General features: G+C 40.3%; 1 protein-coding gene across 1 annotated transcript in view; it reads left to right on the forward strand.

The window, feature by feature from the left end:
• Positions 1 to 20,529, forward strand: part of LOC122548600 (CUB and sushi domain-containing protein 1-like) — a 2,366,391-nt gene that overhangs the window by 2,135,190 nt on the left and 210,672 nt on the right. Inside the window, exons 46-49 of the mRNA XM_043687435.1 lie at positions 281 to 361; positions 2,833 to 2,946; positions 5,367 to 5,555; positions 7,029 to 7,175. Coding sequence (XP_043543370.1) covers positions 281 to 361; positions 2,833 to 2,946; positions 5,367 to 5,555; positions 7,029 to 7,175 — 531 coding nt within the window. The remainder of the gene's footprint in view (positions 1 to 280; positions 362 to 2,832; positions 2,947 to 5,366; positions 5,556 to 7,028; positions 7,176 to 20,529) is intronic.

Here is a 20,529-nt window from a genome sequence, read left to right on the forward strand (position 1 = left end):
CTTTGGGTCTCCTGAGGTTGTGAATGCAAGTTTATTAATTCCTTATTACTTATTTATAAGAATCACCAGCCTACAATGCAAAATAAGCCCATCTGAGGGAAGGGGAAGTGGTTTTCAAATGATCTTGCCAGGGATTTTCTGATAAATCAAAAAATGCCTCTTCCTTTAACGTAGAATGGAAATGAATTTTTTATTGAATAAAGTGCATTGAAGCGTATTGAATAATGAGTTAACTTAGTTATTAAGTAAGTAAGTGATTTAAATTGCATTTATTTTCCAGCTTACTGGCTTAAAAAGTGTCAGCAGCCCCCAGTTGTTCCTTTGGCTACAATACTGACTGAGGATGAAGACTATGAAATAGGTAAGTGCAGTATCATTACTACATTTATTTCACAAATATTCATTGTTCATTAACTCATAGATATTTCACTAAGTTAGGGTTCCTAATTTGATGCCAATTGCCTAATATGCTCGCATACTTTGAAATTCTATACATTGTGGTGTGGAGTTAGATCTGTTAGACTTGTCACTGATTTTTAAGAACCAATTTCTAAAGCTAAAGATTCAAAAGATTCAAGTATTTTCTCTCAATGCGTACAATCTTTGTATCACACACTTTAACAGAAGAGAATATGACGAGCTTCCTACTTTTTGAAAAGCAGTTTTGGGGAAGTTTCAGCAAAAAAAGAGCTTGATTTGCAGAATTGGTCACTTTACATCAGATTGAATTTAAATTCAGTGAACAGGGCCAGAAGATATAGTTTGGGAAGATTTTATGCCAGACAGAATCTGGAGTGAGAGCTAATTCCACAGGATATGCAACCATTCATTGCTGATGGAAAGTTCTGAACAGAAGCAAGACAGTGCTTGCATTCATACCCCATCTTGTGCTGACATCATGAACAAAGGTCAACTGATAAGCTGATATCATCAGCCAGACCCTCCTGGCCTGTCTTCCAGATATAATGGTTTGAATTTCATGAGGCATTGGGAATGGGCTTGGAGGAAGGGATGTTGGCAAATGAAGTACAAAGGCATCCTGGCAAGATTCTTGTTTCCTTCCCACTGCCAGACCATTTTGCCAACAGCGGATCAGGTGCCAGATGGTCTGCCTGTCAAGAGTCACTTTCATGAAAAAGTAAGGTGTTAATTAAGTTAATGGAAGCTATTGGAAATAAAATGTACCATATGCAGCTTTTGAATAAGTGCCAGAAAACTAGCAAAAATATTGTACAAAAGTGCAAGATCTTAAAGGGTTACCAAACACCTGCGATACAAGTTGGGATGGATGGTGACTCATAAGAATTCTTTTTTAAAAAAGCACCAGCAAATGATAAGACATTGTGTGGACAAAATCTTGTTTTGATTGATTATCCAGTTTTTTTTTTAAGGTAGATTCAAACAGCATTTATAAATTTAAAGTGGAATAGTCATTGTAGCAATCTTTAATACTCTTCCATAAAGTATTCATTCCGACAATATATTCAGATGTGATTGTTATAATAAATATTCATAAACAGTTATAAAAAAGTAAAAAACAAAAGAACTGTGAATGCTGTAAATCAGAAAATAATTTCTAAAAACAAATTGCTGGAAAAGTTCAGCAGGTCTGGCAACATCTGTGGAGAGAAATCAGAGTTAATGTTTCAGATCAAGTGACCCTTCCTCAGAACTATAAAAAAAGTTCTTGTCTCATACTTAAGTGCACACAAGCCCACACCTTCTCTAGACTTGCTAAGTTAGGTATCAAAGTGCAGATATTGGTAAGGTTCAGAAAGTTGTTTCAGTTATCACCTAATTACAGATATACTGTACCCTGAGATAATATTGCAGGTTGAAAACTCCTAAAGTGGAGGATAACTCATTACAGTGTCCAGTCTATAGCTGGTGAAGCTAACTGAGTTCCTTCCACAAGCTGAGATTTCTCTTTTTTTGAAGTTGGAAGCTGACAGGACATTTGACAGAGTAGGTTTACATTGCCAGTGGCATAAAGATGGTAAAATTATTAAAAACTATTGTCACTCAAGTGCACGCTTCTTCTACTCGAGACTTATTGGTGTTTAATTCTTCATTACTTAACACTAGTAAACTGTGTGGATGAATATTCCACGTACAATTGGTGGCAGCGTATCTACCCCCAAAAAAATCCTAGCTGAACAGGTAAAAGCTGCAGGTGTTTCTTTAAATAGGACCCGACCATGATAAGATGTTTTCAGCCTTGGTTCAATAGTAGCTTTCTCACCTCAGAGTCAACCAATGGTGGATTCAAACTTCACACTAGATACTCAAGAACGTAGTTCAGACAGAGACTTCAATTCAAGCTGCAGTAATGTTATGGAGGCCAAGCAATTGAGTGAATTTAAGTCAGACATAGATAGGTTCTCGATAAGTAGGTGAATCAAGGGCTGTGGCAAAAGCAAAAGAATGGGGTTGAGATATATATCAGTCATAATTAAATGGTGGAGCAGACTCAATGGGCTGAATGGCCTAATTGTACACTAATTTCTTATGGTCTAATGGGGTGCTACACTGTTGGAAGTGTCAGCTTTTGAGATGCAATGTCCAGCCAAAGTCCCCTTTCCCATCTTGAGCAGGTGTATAAGACCAAATAGTGCTATTCAAAGAGGAGCATTTATACCGATACCAGCATCCAAAAATAAAATGATCTGATTGGTCATTTAATTGTTTTTGTAGGAACTTGCTGATGACAAATTAACTGTAAGGTTTCCTATATTGCAGCAATGACTATATTGCAAAAGTACTTGATTGGCTATGAGGTGTCTTCAAGTTGAGAAAAGTTCTCTGTAAAAGTGTATGCTGTTTTTTTATTAGGTGATATTGTCAGATACCAGTGTCCCCCTGGGTACACACTTGTTGGCAATGAGCTCATGACTTGCAGGCTATCAACACGATTGCAGTTTGAAGGGACACTTCCATCTTGTGAAGGTAAGGAATTATACGTGGAGATGTGACTTCTTTATAAGATGAACTACAACCTGCTCAACATGCAGAATGGACACATACATCAGTATGATAGGGAAAATCCATAACATGGCCAGACCAGAATCCCCTCCCCTATGGCAGGTGATGGAGTTTAGGGTTAGGTCTCATTCATCAGGTAGGAGTTTGGGGACGCAGCTACCTTCTTGCCTCAATTCTGCTTAATTTTGTAGTAAAAAGCCAATGGATGGTCCTCCCACCCTGCCACCAATTGAGGCCCTTAAGTGGTCAATTAATTCCCACTAAATGGCCTCCTTCTGTTGCCATTACAATTGATCCATTGGTGGATGGGTGTCTCGTTATACAGGAGGCATTGATAAACAAACCCAAATGTGTTTGCTTTTGGACTCCCAGGAATGTCCCTTGTTAAATGCCTGATTGAAGTTCCTGACATTGGTAAAGAGGTCACCTACTATTGACTACTTCAGTATCCTCACTGCCAATTCCATTCCATCTTCCATCCAAGCCCCTTGCGCCCCCGCCCCGCCCAGCCCAGCCCAAATCCCGTCTCTCAACTATGGCCTGGGATGCAACAACATTCCTCAGCCTTGGGGTGGGTGTCCTGGGAATAGCACTGCCATTTAATATGTTGCTAGCCTTTCTCCAGAAACTGAAATGGGCAGAACTTAAGCCTTGGGGTCCTTGTTCTCAGCAAGGACCTGTTGCTGGCCTATTCAGTGCCTGATTGAGAAACAATGTATTGCGCCTTAAAGAGGTGCAACACAAGGTGCTCGTTGGTTTTCCAGTCAGTTGCAAAGGCCATATTGGAAGTATTAATACATAGCAAAGCTGCAATTGTTAACACTTTCATAGAAAGAACTTGCAAATAGTGAGCATATTAGGTTAAAGAGGGAAATGTGAAAGTGACAGGCCAAAGTTCCAAGTAAAACTGAGGCCATCTTTTTGAATGTAAGCCTTTTTAAAGAGCCTTAGAGTACTATGGTGAGATACTGATGTTTCAGTTGTATAGCACATGGGTCACAACCCATCTAGTGCCCTATATTTTCTTTCAGGATCAGGAGTCTTTGGAACTTTCTCCCTGAAGGAATGGTGTGAGCAGAGTCATTCAATATTTTTAAGTTAAAAGTAGATGGGTTCTTGATGAAGGAATGAGTCAAATGTTGTTTGGAGTAGGTGGTAATATGGAGCTGATGCCATGATCAGACTTGCCATGATCATGTCAATTAGATTCATTTCCATACAGTGTGGAAACAGGCCATTTAGCCCAACAAGTACACACCGACTGAAGAGTAACCCATCCAGACCCACTTGTGTCTGACAAATGCATGGGTTGTGACCCATGCGCTATACAACTGAAACATTAGCATGGCCAATTCACCTGAACTGCACATCTTTGGATTGTGAATGGAAACTGGAGCACCCGGAGGAAACCCACGCAGACACGGGGAGAATGTGCAAACTCCACATGGACAGTCATCCGAGGCTGGAATTGAAATCAGGTCCCTGGCGCTGTGAGGCCTCAATGCTAACCACTAATTGGTGGAGCAGGTTTGAGAGGCTAAAAGGCCTACTTCTGCTCTAGGTTTATATGTGTGGATTTGACTTTGGACGCGCCAGTGAAAAGTGTACAGCGCAGAAACACCAGAGGGGTGCAAAATTATGAGGGGGCATAGACAGGGTGAAAGGAGAAAGTGAGGACTGCAGATGCTGGAGAGTCAAAAAACATGGCTATGGAAAAGCACAGCAGATCGGCGGGCATCTGAGGAGCAGGAGCATCAATGTTTCAGACATAAGCCCTTTATCAGGAATGTGATGGACAGGGTAGACAAATGAAAACCTTTTCCTTGGTGGAACGCTCAATGATGGGGTCATAGAAGATAAGGTTATCGAGGAGATGTAAGATTTTTTTTTAACCCAGAGGGCTGTGTAATCTGGAACTCACTGACTGTAAAGGTGGTCAAGGCAGAAATCCTCATAATTTTTAAGAAGTGTTTCGATGTACACTTGTGATGCCAAGGCATATCGGGCTATCAGCCAAGTTTTGGAAATGGAATTAGATGGTCACATGACCTTTTTTCTGTGCTGCATCTTCTATGAATCTATGACTTTTTAGTAAGAGACAAAGAAAAAGTATTCTTTAGTGGTGGCTTTTTGCACAAGACAGGCATAACTTTAACATTTGATCTGAGCTATTTAGGAAATACTTTCTCGACATTAAAAAATAGTTCAGGCCCTTTTGATCCTCAATAGCAAGAATTGTATGCAAAATTAAGTGAAACTTTTAGAATATCATTCCTGAAAGAAGTGAAACTCAGTTACAGGTAAAAACTATGGATGTGACTACCTGATATATTTTTTTGCTCTCCAGAGATCTAGTAATAATCAGATCTCCACTTGTATTTCAGCACAGTGTCCTGTAAATGAAATTCGCAGAGCCTCTGCAGGAGTCATATTAAGCCCAAGATTTCCAGAAAATTATCCGAATTTCCAAACGTGTTCCTGGACAATTCGAGTAGAACACCGGTACAATATTACTATTTTCGTGGAGATGTTTCAAAGTGAAAAACAGTTCGATGAGCTGAGTATATTCGATGGTAAGAATTGCTGTAAGAATTAAGCAATATTTATCAACTGTTATTTGAATGAAATGTAATTTTTTGTTCAGTGTAGTTTTCAATGAGCTATGACTTGATGGCCCAAAGGTCAGGCTTTGGAGGTTGTGGCCAAGAAATTCAATGCGGCTGTGCTCATTTTAACTTGGAAAATGGAGGCAAAGGAATTGGGTTTCGACACAGTACAGTTTTTGAGCTTTGAGTAGGAGCCATTATTTCAAACTCTGCACCTAAACCTGGTATTAGGCTCTATACAAATGCCATTAAGGGGCAGAATGTCTGCTCATTGGCCTCTAAACAAAATTGGTTTTCCCCAAAATTTAAACGCATGTAAACTCACTTGTAGTCCTATGTGGCTCCCAAAAAGTTAGCTTTTGTAAAATGGACTTAGTACAACATGGCCCAGCAATTCTTCAGACACCACTCTGACTCAGAAAACTCTTGCTGGTCTCCAATCTTACCCCTTCCAATTGCCACCCTCCATTTCTGACCACTCTATGGCTATTGTTCTCAAACCTGACGCCTCATTGAGGATCACTGGGAGTGGCCCAAACACTCAGCCTGTGATCAGCCCTTACGTGCCTCCAGGTATCGAGTTGACACCTAACCAGATGCCTTGTATGCGAGTTGTTTGTTCCAAAATCATGGGGTCTTGGGGCCGATGACAAATCATTTCCTGTGTCGCGTTCATGGCAGCAGGCTAATATGAACCAATTTAAAGGCCACACAATGCCAAGGAAATCATTTTGGTTAGGGTTCTCAGACTGTCTGTTCAGTAGATATACTTGTTGTTCTGTTCATGTCAAGGATGAAGCATTGCTCCATCGAAAGGCACCCATTTTGTGGGAGAAAGGAGGATCCCAACTGCTTGCAGATCATGTGTTAACTGATCACTGCATAACATTGAAGAGATTCACTGCTAAGAATGTGGGTAGGCTGTATTCAGTTTTGAGACAGCTCCATCAAGGCAGGAAAGGAGAAACCATTGAGATTGAAGACATGTTGTTGGTCAGCCCTCCTCCTGTTGTTGGTTAGCAAATCATTCAAAAAATGAAAATGCACGTTTCTTTTTGTTTTTTCATGTCTCGAATGTTTCTTAACAAGATGTAAGGAAACTGAATAGTTTTATAGAGTCAGATAATTTATCTTTGAAACAAAGACAGAGAATCTTGGAAACACCCTGAATGTCTAACAACGTCCGTGGAGGATGAAGCAGAGTTAATGTTTCGTATAATGACCTTGTGTCAGAAGATGACCAGAACTTGTGAAAAGTGTACAAATGTAGTTAACATGCATTGCCATTAGGAAATGGCATCAAGAATGTTACCTTTTAATTAGCCTCGCAGAAACTTTGAAATGAGAACTTAGTAAAATTTTCAGAATCTTTAGAATTTCTGTGCTGAGGACCAAATGTTGACTGAGTGTTCAATGATGAGTTTGTTTTATACTTAATAGGGCCCACTGGTCAAAATCGACTGCTGGTTGCTCTAAGTGGAAATCACACTGGACAAAGAAATTTTACAAGTACAGGAAGACACCTGTATCTACGCTGGTCAACAGATCATGCAACAAGCAAAAGTGGATTCAAAATCCGGTATACAGGTACAGGAATTCTAATTTTTTGTCTAACATTAAATTTTTAGATTTCAAAATCCCATAGATGTGTTTATAGCTCAGTATCAATTGTGATTATATTTTTTAAAAAAACTAAAAATTGTCTACTGTATGCATGTTTTGCTCCACATGTACAATGTGGGGATGTTATAAAATTGAAATTATCTTTTTGTTCAAGTGCATTTTTTTCTCTCTCTCGCTCCTCCAAATGAGTTGCAGTTTCTGTGGTTTGCATTTTCAACCAAGTGCAGTACACTCAAATTCAATACTCTCCCGCCTAAACGTGTGAACATACAACACATTTTCTGACAAAATCGTAAAATGAACCCAGAATCCAACCAGATTTCTTCATTTCCCAAACTTGGGACACTGAGGTTAATTTTTGAGATCAACCCAATTTTGAACATAAGAGCAATGAACAAGAGTCAGCCACTAGGTCCTTGAAGCATGTCCCAGCATTCAGTAAGATCATGGCTGATCTGATTAATTGTAACCTCAGCTGCACATTCTTGCCAATCCCCAATAGTCTTTCATTCCCTTGGTCGTCAAGAATCTATCTATCACTGTCTTAGAAATATTGAAAGACTCTGCATCCACTGCCTTTTGAAGGAGGGAATTCCAAAAACATACAACCTTTTGTAAAAAAAAATTGTTACCTCATCTCTGTTTTAATTATTTGACTCCTTATTATTAAACTGTGACCCCCAGTTCTAGATTCTCCCACAAGAGGAATCATCCTTTCAAAACTCACCTGGTCAAGTTCCCTTAGGATCTTGCATGTTTTAAGTAATTCACCTCTGGCTCTTCTAAATTCCACAGGATAAAGATGTAGTTTAGATTAGAGTGGTGCTGGAAAAGCACAGCAGGTTAGGCAGCATCCAAGGAGCAGGAAAGTCGATGTTTCAGGCAAAAGCCCTTCATCAGATTTGCCCTTCATCAGAAAATATTCCTGATGAAGGGCTTTTGCCCAAATGTCGATTTTCCTGCTCCTTGGATGCTGCCTGACCTGCTGTGCTTTTCCAGCACCACTCTGATCTAAACTCTGGTTTCTAGCATCTGCAGTCCTCACTTTTGCCTAGGATAAAGATGTAGCCTGCCTAGCAATGCCTCATGAGGCAATCCACTCATTCCAAGTATGAGTCGAGGAAACCTTCCCTAATCTGCTTCCAACATATTAACATCCTTCAGTATGATGACTCCAGATGCAGTCTCACTAATGTCCTGTATAACTGAGGTGGGTTGCGCTTCGGCGGGTCGGTGTGGACTTGTTGGGCCGAAGGGCCTGTTTCCACGCTGTAATCTAATCTAAAAAAACATATTAACATCCTTCAGTATGATGACTCCAGATGCAGTCTCACTAATGTCCTGTATAACTGAAGCAAAGCCTCGCTACTATTGTATTCAATCCTCTCTCAATAAAACATAAAGCAGTGAAAGGGAAATTGTGTCAAACTAATTTATTCAATTTTTTGAGGAAATCTCAACCAGAGTAGGTAGAGGGAATCTGTAGATGTATTGTATTTGGATTTCAAGAAGGTTTTCAATAAGATATCTCACCAAAGCTTAATCATAAGATAAGAGGCCATAATATTGGGGGTAGAATATTGGTGTTGTTAAAGAATTGTCTCATGGGCAGGAACAGCAAGTGGAGATAACAGGTTCTTTCAACTTGTAATCAGTGGGGTTTCACATCAATCAGTGCTGGGACCACAACTCTTTGTGGCAAATATATGAATGACTTGGAGGAAGGAAGTGACTGTATTGTGGCCAAATTTATAGCTGTCACAAAAATAGGTGGAAAAGCAAGTTGCAAGAGGGATACAAATATTTTACAGAGAGATGTCAATAGGTTAAGTAAGTGGGCAAATGTTTGGAAAATGAAGTATGAAGTGAAAAAATGTGAAGTTGTGTGATATGGAAGGGAGAACAAAAGACCAGAGTATTACTTAACAGGAGAAAACTGCAGAAAGCAGCAAAACAAGGGGACTTTGGGGGTATTTGTGCACAAAACACAGAAAGCTAGCATATAGGTGCAGCAGGTAATCAGGATTAACAGAATGTTGGCCTCTCTTTCAAGGGGATTGGAGTATAAGAATAGGGAGGTCTTACTGTAACTGTATAAAGTGCTGGTGAGACCACATCCAGAATATTATGAACATCTTTGATTTTCTTATTTAAGAAAATATATTATTTCATTGAAAGCAGTTCAGAGAAGGTTCACTTGGATGATCCCTGATATGGAAGGATTGTTATCCGAACAAATGCTAAATAGGTTGGATTCGACTCACTGGAATTTAGAAGAATAAGAGATGGTCTCTTTCATTCTTACAGAGTAAATGCTTAGAGGATGTTTCTGCTCACGGGAGAGTGTAGGACTAGAGCACATTGTCTCAGAATAAATAGGACGTCAATTTAAGACTGAGCTGAGAAGAATTTCTTCTCCCAGAGGGTTTTAGGCCTTTGGAACTCCCTGTCACAGAAATCCTCCCTGGGGACAGAGGCCTTGTATATATTTAAGGTTGATATAGATAGATTCTTAATCGGTTGAGGAATTAGGGGTTACAGAGAAAAGGCAGGAAAGTGGACATGTGGAATGTTGGATCAGCCATGGTCCTATTGAATGCTGAAGCAGACCCGAAGGGCTACTCCTGTTCTGATTTTTTTAAATGATCTTATAACATACTATTGGCTTTCCTGAACTTTGCTGATCTAGATCATCAGTTTCATACTTGTTTGAAATATTAAGGGCTAAACAGTCTCGCAATCCATGTTGTGAAAATTTGAGAGCCTCCGGGCAGAGTATCCAGTTCAAATGGAACACCAATTTGGGAGGTACATAGAACCTGACTTATATGGTAGGTACTTACCAGTTTGATCATTGCCTTGGGTTACTAGATTACTAGTCCCCAGATCATTACCCTGGGAGTCTAAATTACTAGCCCTGAGATCATTACCCTGGGATTTTCGATCACTAGTCCCCAGATCATTACCCTGTGATTTGAGATTACTAGTCCCCAGATCATTATCCTAGGGCTCAGGATTACTAGTTCCCAAACCATTACCCTAGTTTTCTAGATTACTAGTCCCCAGATCATTACTTTGGGATTCTAGATTACTCACCACCAGATCATTACGTTAGGATCCAAGATTACTCATCCCCAGATCATTATGCTGGGAGTCTAGATTAATAGCCCCCAGATCATTACCCTGGGATGTTAGGTTACTAGTCCAATGGCATTACCGCTGTTGGCCCCTGCTCATTGTATTTATTACTTCAAATTCTTCCTCTTTAACCAGAATATCTTCATTGTCCCTCACCTTTGTGAAGACAAAGACAAAATAATCATCAAGAGCCCATCCTTTTCTACATTCTGCATTTCACACATAAATTGCATCAGTTACCATGTACATTTTGTCAAGTCCTACCCTTTCCTTAGTTATCCTCTTGCTCTTAATGCCCTGATAAAACATCTTTGATTCATCTTGATATTGCCTGGCAATATTTTCTTATAACCTCCCTTTTCTTTACTAATTTCCTCTTTTACTTAATTCCTACAGTTTCAGTACTCCTCTAAGCTTTTCACAATAATAACAATTTTGGATTGTTGCAAGCTTTGTTTTTCTACTTGCTTTACATTTTCTGCTTCTGGATAACCATGATCCTATCGATGTGTCAGTGCCATCCGGTTACTTTGTGGTGACATTCCTACCAAAGTCGATCATGATCTCTGGCTTCGCACCCTCCCCATCAAAGTTGTCTGAACTTTTGCGATTCTCTTTGATCCTGGCACCAGGATGTTTTAACTATCTTATGGGATATTGCCCAACGCATTTTCAGAATTTCAAGTCCGCAAACAATTGTTACTGCTGATATCTTTAGCAATATCTTAATTTCTTCTTTTCTAATAAAGAGAACAAATTTCTTCCTAACCTTGTGAAAAGTTTGCATCTATAAGTAGGCCAGTTGCATTATCTTTTTATCTTTCAAGACATTTGGAAAGTGTACATATTTCATCAAAATCCCTGTTTCCTTTCCTTTGCATCTCCATTAATTATATTCAGTAACTGGAAATCTCATGGACTGGGATATTGTAGAGGTGATAGCGGTCTCAACTGCCAGCTGATGAGCTAATGAAACCACCACTTCATCCTTTTCTTCCATTGTCCTAGAATCAGAAAGCCATAGAATCATACATCATGGAAACAGGGCCTTAAGTCCAGCTCTTCCATGCCAGCCAGGTTTCCGAACTGTACTAGTCCCATTTGCCTGCATTTGGCCCATATCCCTCTAAACCTTTTCTGTCCATGTATCTGTCCAAATCTTTCTTAAATGTAGTAATTGTACCCATCTCTACCACTTCCTCTGGCAGCTCATTCTACATATACACCACCTTCTATGTGAAAAGGTTGCCCCTCACGTCCCTTTTAAATCTATTGCCTCTCACCCCTAAACCTATGCCCTCTTTCTTTGGACTCTCCTACCCTCGGGAAAAGACCTTGGCTATTCAGCCTATCTGTACTCATGATTTTATAAATCTCTGTAAGGTCATCCCTCAGCCTCCTACACCATAGAGGAGCAAATTCCCAACCTGTCTAGCTACCCAGCCTCTCTTAACTCAAACCCTCCAGTTTTGGTAACATCATGGTAAATTTTGTTTGCAATGTTTTCAGTTTAATAACATCCTTCTTATAGTAGGGTGACCAGAATTGTATACAGTACTCCAAATATGGCCTCATCAATGTTTTGAACATCTGTAACATGACTTACCAACTCCTGTACTCAGTGCTTTGACTAATGAAGGTAAGCATGCCAAATGCCGCCTTCACCACCCGGTCTACTTGTGATGCCACTTTCAAGGAACTCTGTACCTGCATCCCTTGGTTTATCTGTTCGACGACACTTCCCAGAGGTCTACCATGTTTAGTCGTACCCTGGTTTGTCTTACCAAAATGCAACACCTCACATTTATCTGAATTAAACTCCATCTGCCATTCCTCAGCCCATCATCCCAGTTGATCAAGATTCCATTGTACTCTTAGATAACCTTATTCAATTTTGGTGTCCTTACAGTACACCGCTGGTCACAGGCCTCCAGTCTGAGCAAGGACTCTCTAACACCACCCTCTGTCTTGTATCGTCAAACCAGTTTTGTGTCCAGCTGGATCCCATGTGATCCAACCTTACTAATCAGATCCATGTGGAACCTTGTCAAAAGCCTTGCTAAGGTAACTGGTCCTCGGTAGACTTTCCTCTGGGATCAAGGATGCACACACCTAAGCTTTCAACTTGTGAGGGCCTGGGTGCTTGTAGGAGAGGGTTTTGGGGAGATGAAGAGCAAGGGAATTCATAAGGGCTGAATGTGGCCTTCAACATGTCTTCCTTCCTTCGTTCAGGCACTGGAGTCGGAGACCATGAGAAGCCACACAGCAGTTTGTTTATCATGCTACCAGCAAGAAATGTTTCCTATCCAACAGTCAGTTAAAACCAGCAGTAAAGGGACAAGGTCCTTAAATAGACATTAATTTCCTACTGAACAGCCTCACTTAATAATAGGGCAGGAAGATGATCAATAGGTCTTTTCCCAGCCTTGGACTTAATCACATGGAGGTGGAGAGGTGGCTGGATCACCATCTGATAAATCCTGACATTTAAATGGGTTCACATCTCCTCACACGCCATGAGGATGAGTGCAGAATTCTGTCCACATTGTAACCTTAGAAGAGATGCAGAAGATATGTATTTTCTCAGATGTGTCTACTGTTTTCTATTGTTTTCTTCTTACTGGTAGAGGTATATCTGGAATATAATGAGCTGTTTCCTAGTTTCAACTCTGAACTAACATTTTCCTCAGTGATTATGTTTCTCAGGCAACCAGAATCCATCCCTACTTTATTGGCATGTCTTCAATCTACATTGCATTCATTACATCTTTTATTGACACTAAAGTTCAACTAATTCTCCCATTCACTCTTTCACAAAACATGTTTTTTATGGTTCCGAGCTTCTATAAATTATACTCATGACAGATTTCTGAATTGGTGAAGTTTTACTTTCTCTTGTTTGTTAATGTTATCAACCCCATGGAGAATCTGGTAAATTAAATACTGAATGAATCCCAAATGAAGAAATGTCACTTTCTGTAACTTTAAGTTCAGTACAAATCATAATAATGCAAATGAGCTATGAATTAATGGTCAGGCAGAACTTCAAATGAAAAGATCACATTAAACTTAAACTGTTTTTGCAATAAAGTTATTTCTTATACAACCACAAGCATTCTTCTTCAACATGTATACCATTAAGTAGCAATAAAGTTCCACAATATGCTTCTTTTTATTCAGGCAGGATATGTGAGGAGTCCTATTGAATAACTTTCACCTCTGATTTTTGTCAATCCGACTATCATCAGTAAGGTACAATGTTTACATACCCTTTCTCCCTCGTAGTACTGATGATGTGGTTTTCCAGAGATCTTTTGAACTGACCATCCAGTAATGCCCCAGTTTTTGGTTTGGCCATTTCTGGTGAAAAACCCAACTCTTCGTTTGGAATCTGTGAACTTTTCTCATAGCCCTCTAGATTTTCGGCCTTTTTACCTCACTTCCACTTTTCTTTGTGTCTCCCAGCAAAATGGCATTAATTTGGAACTCCCTGACTGTTGGCTATACTTCTATGTCAAAGGTTGCCACAACATGTGGACCAGTCTTTCTTATTGTCCAAGAAAATTACTTTGATCACTTTATAATTAATAGAAACTCTTCTAAGACCTCATCTAATGTCTTAAAAACCAATTACAAATTCCGCACCATTTTAAAGAAATTGTCTTTCCATGCTGATTCATAGATTTAATTTTCTTTTTCCAGAATCCTTATATTTGACTCTTGCTTTGAGGCTTTCTGACTTTCAATTGATTAATTCCTAATTTTTTGAATGTGAATTTTAGTTCAGCTTCTACCCATCTTGCTAGAATTGACTGCAGTTCATTCAGAACACATTCTCTATTTCGAACATATTTTGCAGCTGTACTGTGCAGCTACTTTGAAATGTAACCTTCAATAATTTACATTTTTAGCTTGGCAGCTACATCCCGAAGTTTGCTCACTCTACACCTCTTATGATCTCTGTGATTGAGATTACTGATCCACTGTCTACTGGAGATGATATTGAACAAAATGAAGGAGGGCTTTCCACCCATGAAGTGTCAAATTGACCTGCACCATTAGCACAAAATAGGCTCATTGCAAATTGATTTATTTTCACTGTGCCCAGCCTTTTTTTCTGCTGAAGTTCACAGAATGAGAGTTCAAACTCTTTTTGGACACATATTTCCCAGTTTCATGTTGCTTTGAAATTTAAAATCTCAGCAATATTTTTGAAATCAATGAGAAATAAAAAGTGGTGCAGTGCATTACAGGTTGCTGATCTTCCATTTTGTTGCTCCATGATGTAGTCTAATTGAACTCACTTCAGCATTTCATTTATTTGTAGCTATGCATCTCTGCACTATTTTAATCATCACTGTCTCTCGTGCTGCTGGTCAAGTTTTCCTATTACCCCTTGCTGCTATAGTAAGGAACTGTTTTCATTCTCATAATAGTAAATACATTTATTACAGTTCAATCCTTCTTCATTCACTTCTGTCAGACAATTATAAGCAATGGCAAACCAGGACTTTATTCTTATTCAGCCTGGACAGAAAACATTTTTAAAATTGCAATATCGAAGCAAACAGTTGAGCCTTTGTAGGTGTTTATCCTCCAATGAGCATCAGTCCTAATCATAAGTGTAATTTATTTTCCCATTTCCTCTAATTCCATATCTCATCAACGATCTATCTAACTTCTTCCCCTGATCAATATTCTAAGCATCTTATTGTTGGTACCAAAATTGTAAGGATGATATGCTGCCGTATGATTTCTTAGCAGTTTTCTTTCTCATTGGTGGTGATTTGTCACTGCCTTCAAATGCAAGTCAGGTTCCATGTCACCTTCAGCCAGAATAAGAAGTGAACCTGTGCTGTTGCTATCCTGTTCTGAAGTAGAGGCTGGACATTCAGCTAAATGGTATGATTTGGGCAATTCTGCAATAAGTTTGCAAGGCCCTCTGGACAGATTGATGGCTGTTTAAATATCCACATGTTGCCCTTTCGCAATATCATTCATTGCCATCACATTGGTTTTTGCACAGACACTGACAACGTCCAGGTCTACCTCATCACCCTATCACACAGCTCCTCTGCGGTTATTAAATTATCCAACTGATTATCCAGCCTGCAATATTAGATGAGCAGCAATTTCTTACAGTTAAAAATTGGAAGGTCCGAAACTATTGTTTTTGGTCCCGGCTAAAATTATCTTTCCTCGCTCCTGATTCCATCCTTCTCGTTGTCAACAGTCTGAGATTATGTCAGTCTGTTCGCAACAGTTAGGAAAAGCAGCAGCCTGCTGTACAGCCAGGAGCTGCAAGAAAGAGGAGAGCAGCAGCAAAACTGAGCTCACAGACAACAACATCTGTTTATAAAGAGCATGGGGAGATTTGCAGCTACCTTACCTTCTCAGAAGAACTGTGCTTCCAGAAACAGAGTATGAGGCAAATATCTGTAACCTCTCAGTTAGAGACCTGCTCCTTGCTGGACTGGGTGGTCACTCAATACCAGTGAAAGTGACCTGTGTATGGCGGGGTGCAATGGGAAAGCGGGCAGCAAAGTGAGGAGAGAAGAGGAGGCTGTTGGGAGAGGGAAGAAGAAGCAGGCAGCACTGGGGGGGAAGTGGAAGCTGGCAGTTGCAGTGTAAGGAAGCTGCAGGTGGAAAGGGATGGGTGAAGGAGGCTGCAAAGGAATGAGAAAACAATTTTAAACCTGCCCAAGGTAATACACAGCTAATGGGGAGCCAGAGAATCTTTTATCACTGAGATAATGAAATCTGTAAAAAACGACGTGGAATCCCTAGCTTAAGAGGGAATGTGTCCAGGTGCCCATTTTGGGAGATAAATTACAGAGGAATTGAGATGAGAGATGCATTTACTAGGATACTGCCTGCCTGCTTTACATGCTCCAGCTTTGTGCAAATGTGATAGAAGTTCATTAGCTGTGATTTCACCGAGTCTGTGAAAGGTGTGTTTTGGGAAATCTTTTTTTTTGTGTGAAGATGTATGTGTCCGTTATATTGAGCTTGTTTCTAAGTTATGCATATTGTCTTGAACTGACTTTGATTTATCAGAAATGCAAATTTTCCCCATGTGTTGTAGCTTTCAGTGTAATGGGAGTTGATAATTATTGAGGATACCAATGATTTCTTGCAATTCTGCTTCAGCATCAGTCCAAATACTTTATATACCAGCTATTACAGAAAATGTTGTCAGTATGTAACTGCATCATTTAGTAAATGAGTTAGTGATATAAAAAGATAATCCCCCCCAAAAAAATCAAAATGTACCACATGGAAAAATCTCAAGAGTCCAAACCAAAGAGCGTTGACTGATTCTGAGACTTGACCTTGCTTGACTTAATCTCCTAACTCTTCCAAATTCTATTTTTGAATTGTCCCTCTAAATATTCCAGTTGAGAAGGTGTCCACATGATGACTGTGGGTGTATGTTCAGTGCTGAGTCTGGATAATCTTTTTTAATAAGGTGTCTGCATTAAAATATGTGAGACCGACCTGCTGAATCTCCTCTTTAGTTTATCACCCACATTCACGTCCACACCCGAGCACGTCCCTGAGTTGGTGAGAATGGTCTCACAAGATCTTAATGCACTAATCTAGCCAATAGCTGAGATAAGATAATGCAAGTGTGCTCTCGGTTTTGAGTTGTTTTCCACATTCAGGTTGATGTGACCTTCTTCCCTTCTATATGCAATGACTTGGTGTTATCTGTGGCTATAATAATGATTTTCTCTTTTAATCTAATGATATTGAGTCAACATTAGAATAAAGTACTGAAGAGGACACTTTTTGTGCTGAACAAGACAGAGTAAACTTTTATTGATCACTGCCTCACAGAATGCTGATACTGCACTCAGTTCACCAGCCTAACAGAGCAATAGTTGCAAAGCTTATTACCATGTTGCAATTTCAAGTATCCCCCACTCCCAGACACTGAGATGAGAACATTGAAATGCTGGGAATATGCAGCAGGTCTGTGGACAGCATTAATGTTTCAGGGTCATTGATCATTTTATCAGAATCCTCAGAGATTGCTTAAATTTCTTTTCCATGGGTTTTAATTCTCTGAAGAAGCTGGACATCTTGATTTCATCACCGACCCCCATCCATGTGAAGATCATTCTGACAATGTGCTTGCTATCAGCCACAGTCTTCAGATAGAAGAAAGAAATCTGGGTGAATGTCTTGCATGCCATAGCACTCTGACACTGGAGTATATTAATGAGAACTGCACACCAGTGCCAATAAACTGGAGAAAGACTTGTTTTGAGCTGGAACAAACAGTGAAATCACTTTTTTTTTCTGGCAGAGAAGGCAATGTACTTCACTCGAATATCTTTAGAAATGTTATGGATTGTATAATATTCTATAGCCTTGCAGATGAGTCTATCTATTCAGCATGCTGTTGCTAACTTAAATGTGTGATACAAATACAGTGTGACCTGTGATTGACTCAGATATTGGGGTGGAACTGTAGCTAAGTGGTTAACACTGCTGCCTAACAGCACCAGGGAACTGGGTTCAATTCCAACCTCAGGTGACTATGTGGAGTTTGCACATTCTGCCCTTGTCTGCACGGGTTTTCTTGTGGGTGCTCTGTTTTTCTCCCACAGTCCAAAGATGTGCGGGGGACACCCACACCCAACCAACCTTACTGCCCTGTGGCCGAACTCCCCCTACCACTCCGCCAAGGATATGCAGGTCCTGGGCCTCCTACATTGTCATTCCCTGACCACCCAAAGTCTGGAGGAAAAACGTCTCATCTTCTACCTTGGGACCCACAAACCCCACGACATCAATGTGGATTTCACCAGTTTCCTCACTTCCCCTCCCTACCTTATCCGTGTTCCAACCTTCCAACTCAGCCCTCATGACCTGTCCTACCTGTCCATCTTCCTTCCCACCTATCTGCTCCACCCTCCTCTCAGAGCGAGCACCATCACCCCCACCTCCATCTACCTAATGCACTCTCAGCTACCTTCTCCCCAGCCCCACCCCTCCCATTCATGTGTCCACCCACTTGGCTCACAGCCCCATTCCTGATGAAGGGCTTTTGCCCGAAACGTCGATTCTCCTGCTTTTTTGGATGCTGCCTCACCTGCTGTGCTTTTCCAGCACCACACCCTCGACTCTAATCTTCAGCATCTGCAGTCCTCACTTTCGTAAAGCTGTGTAGGTTAGGTGGATTGGCCATGCTAAATTTCCCACAGTGTCCAGGGATGTGTAAGTTAGGTGGATTAGCCATGGGAAATAGAGGGATAGGGTAAGAGGAGAGTCTAGATGGGAGCTATTGGGATAGTTGGGGTGGTCGTGATTGTCCAAATGGCCTGCTTCCACACTATAGGGATTCGATGATTCAATGATTGCTTTTACCAAGCAATGCTCCAGTATTGAATCATTTGAATTGTAAATCTAGAATTGTATGATTTACAATGTATCATGCAAGGTTTCCTCTTTCAAAACTGTAAAGAATCTAGTTTTTTTTGGTGCCAATTATAAAGAGATTTCACGTTGGGTTTTGCATGGACTTGTGTTGGATTTTTTTCATTTTCGGTTTAATAGATGTTGGCATGCTCCCCATTTTTTCATTTGATTGTTTTCAAAGTGGGATGTGAGTTAAATTTGAGGTGGGGTATAACAGCATTAGATAAGAACCTGGATTGAGGTGAAGCTTATTACAACAACATCTGCTGACATTTCTGTAGTGCCTTCAACGCAAAAAATGTTCCCAAGGCAGTTCACAGTAACACGGTAAAACAAAGTATATTAGGCCCTAAGACTTGGTCAAAGACATGTGTGTTACTACAGTGAAATTCACAACTCTACTTGGAGGAACTGTTGGGCGATGTTCACAGCACAGAATCAGATAAGTTAATCGTTGTTTTAAGTGTGGCCTACAGAGAATATGCAGTAGTGAGTAGAATGGGTTTTTTCTTGATTATATGTTTTTGGAGATATGTCTCTTGATTAAACTTAAAATATAAGCCATAACTGTTAATTTAACCTGGGCAGTGTTTTGTAGAGGAATAGAACGGTGTTAATTTCTGTAGATTGTGAAGGAGCAAAAATGGCCTTTAATAGATTCATTTGTATTTCTAGTCAGATGTGGGAGCTTAAAGAGAGTTTAAGGGTTACTGCAGATTATATTTGCCATAAATGCTGTTGGTTGTGAATCTTATCAGATGGAATGGATCAGTTGGAGAAGCAGTTAGAAGCGATGTGGAATCTGCAACAGCAACAGTATGTGATGGATGACAGTTACAGCGACCATAATTCTATTCGTTTTAATATAGTGATGGAAAAGGATAGACCAGATCTAAAAGTTGGGAGAAGCAGTTAGAAGCGATGTGGAATCTGCAACAGCAACAGTATGTGATGGATGACAGTTACAGGAAGTGGGGGCAGACTCAGATACAGTCACATAGATGGGTTAACTCCAGTAAGGGTAAGAGAGGTAGGCAACTAATGCAGCAGTCTGTTGTGGATATACCCATTTCAAACAGGTATGCTGTTTTGGAAAATGTAGTGGGTGATGGATTCTCAGGGGAATGTAGCATGAACAGCCAAGTTCCTGGTATTGAGATTGGCTCTAATGCAACGAGGGGTACGTCCGGTTCCAAGAGATTAATTGTGTTAGGGGATTCTCTAGTCCGAGGTACAGACAGACGTTTCTGTGGCCAGCAGAGAAAAAGCAGAATCGTGTGTTTTTTCCCTGATGCCAGGATCAAGTGTGTCTCAGCGAAGGTGCAGAATGTTCTCACGGGGGAGAGGGACCAGCAAGACATCATTGTCCACATTGGAACCAACGACATTGGAAGTGAAAAGGTTGAGACTCTGAAGGGAGATTACAGAGAGTTAGGTCGAAATTTAAAAAGGAGGTCCTTAAGGGTAGTAGTATCTGGATTACTCCCAGTGCTACGAGCTAGTGAGGGCAGGAATAGGAGGATAGAGCAGATGAATGCATGGCTGAGGAGCTATATGGGAGAAGGATTCATATTTTTGGATCATTGGAATCTCTTTTGGGGTAGAAGTGACCTGTACAAGAAGGATGTATTGCACCGAGATTGGAAGGGGACTAATATACTGGCTGGGAGATTTGCTAGAGCTAGAGCTACTTGGGAGGATTAAGACTAGTAAGGTGGGGGGGGAGTGGGACCCAGGGAGATAATGAGGAAAG

This window comes from Chiloscyllium plagiosum, chromosome 3, assembly GCF_004010195.1.
Source record: "Chiloscyllium plagiosum isolate BGI_BamShark_2017 chromosome 3, ASM401019v2, whole genome shotgun sequence".
NCBI classification, from domain to species: Eukaryota; Metazoa; Chordata; class Chondrichthyes; order Orectolobiformes; family Hemiscylliidae; genus Chiloscyllium; species Chiloscyllium plagiosum.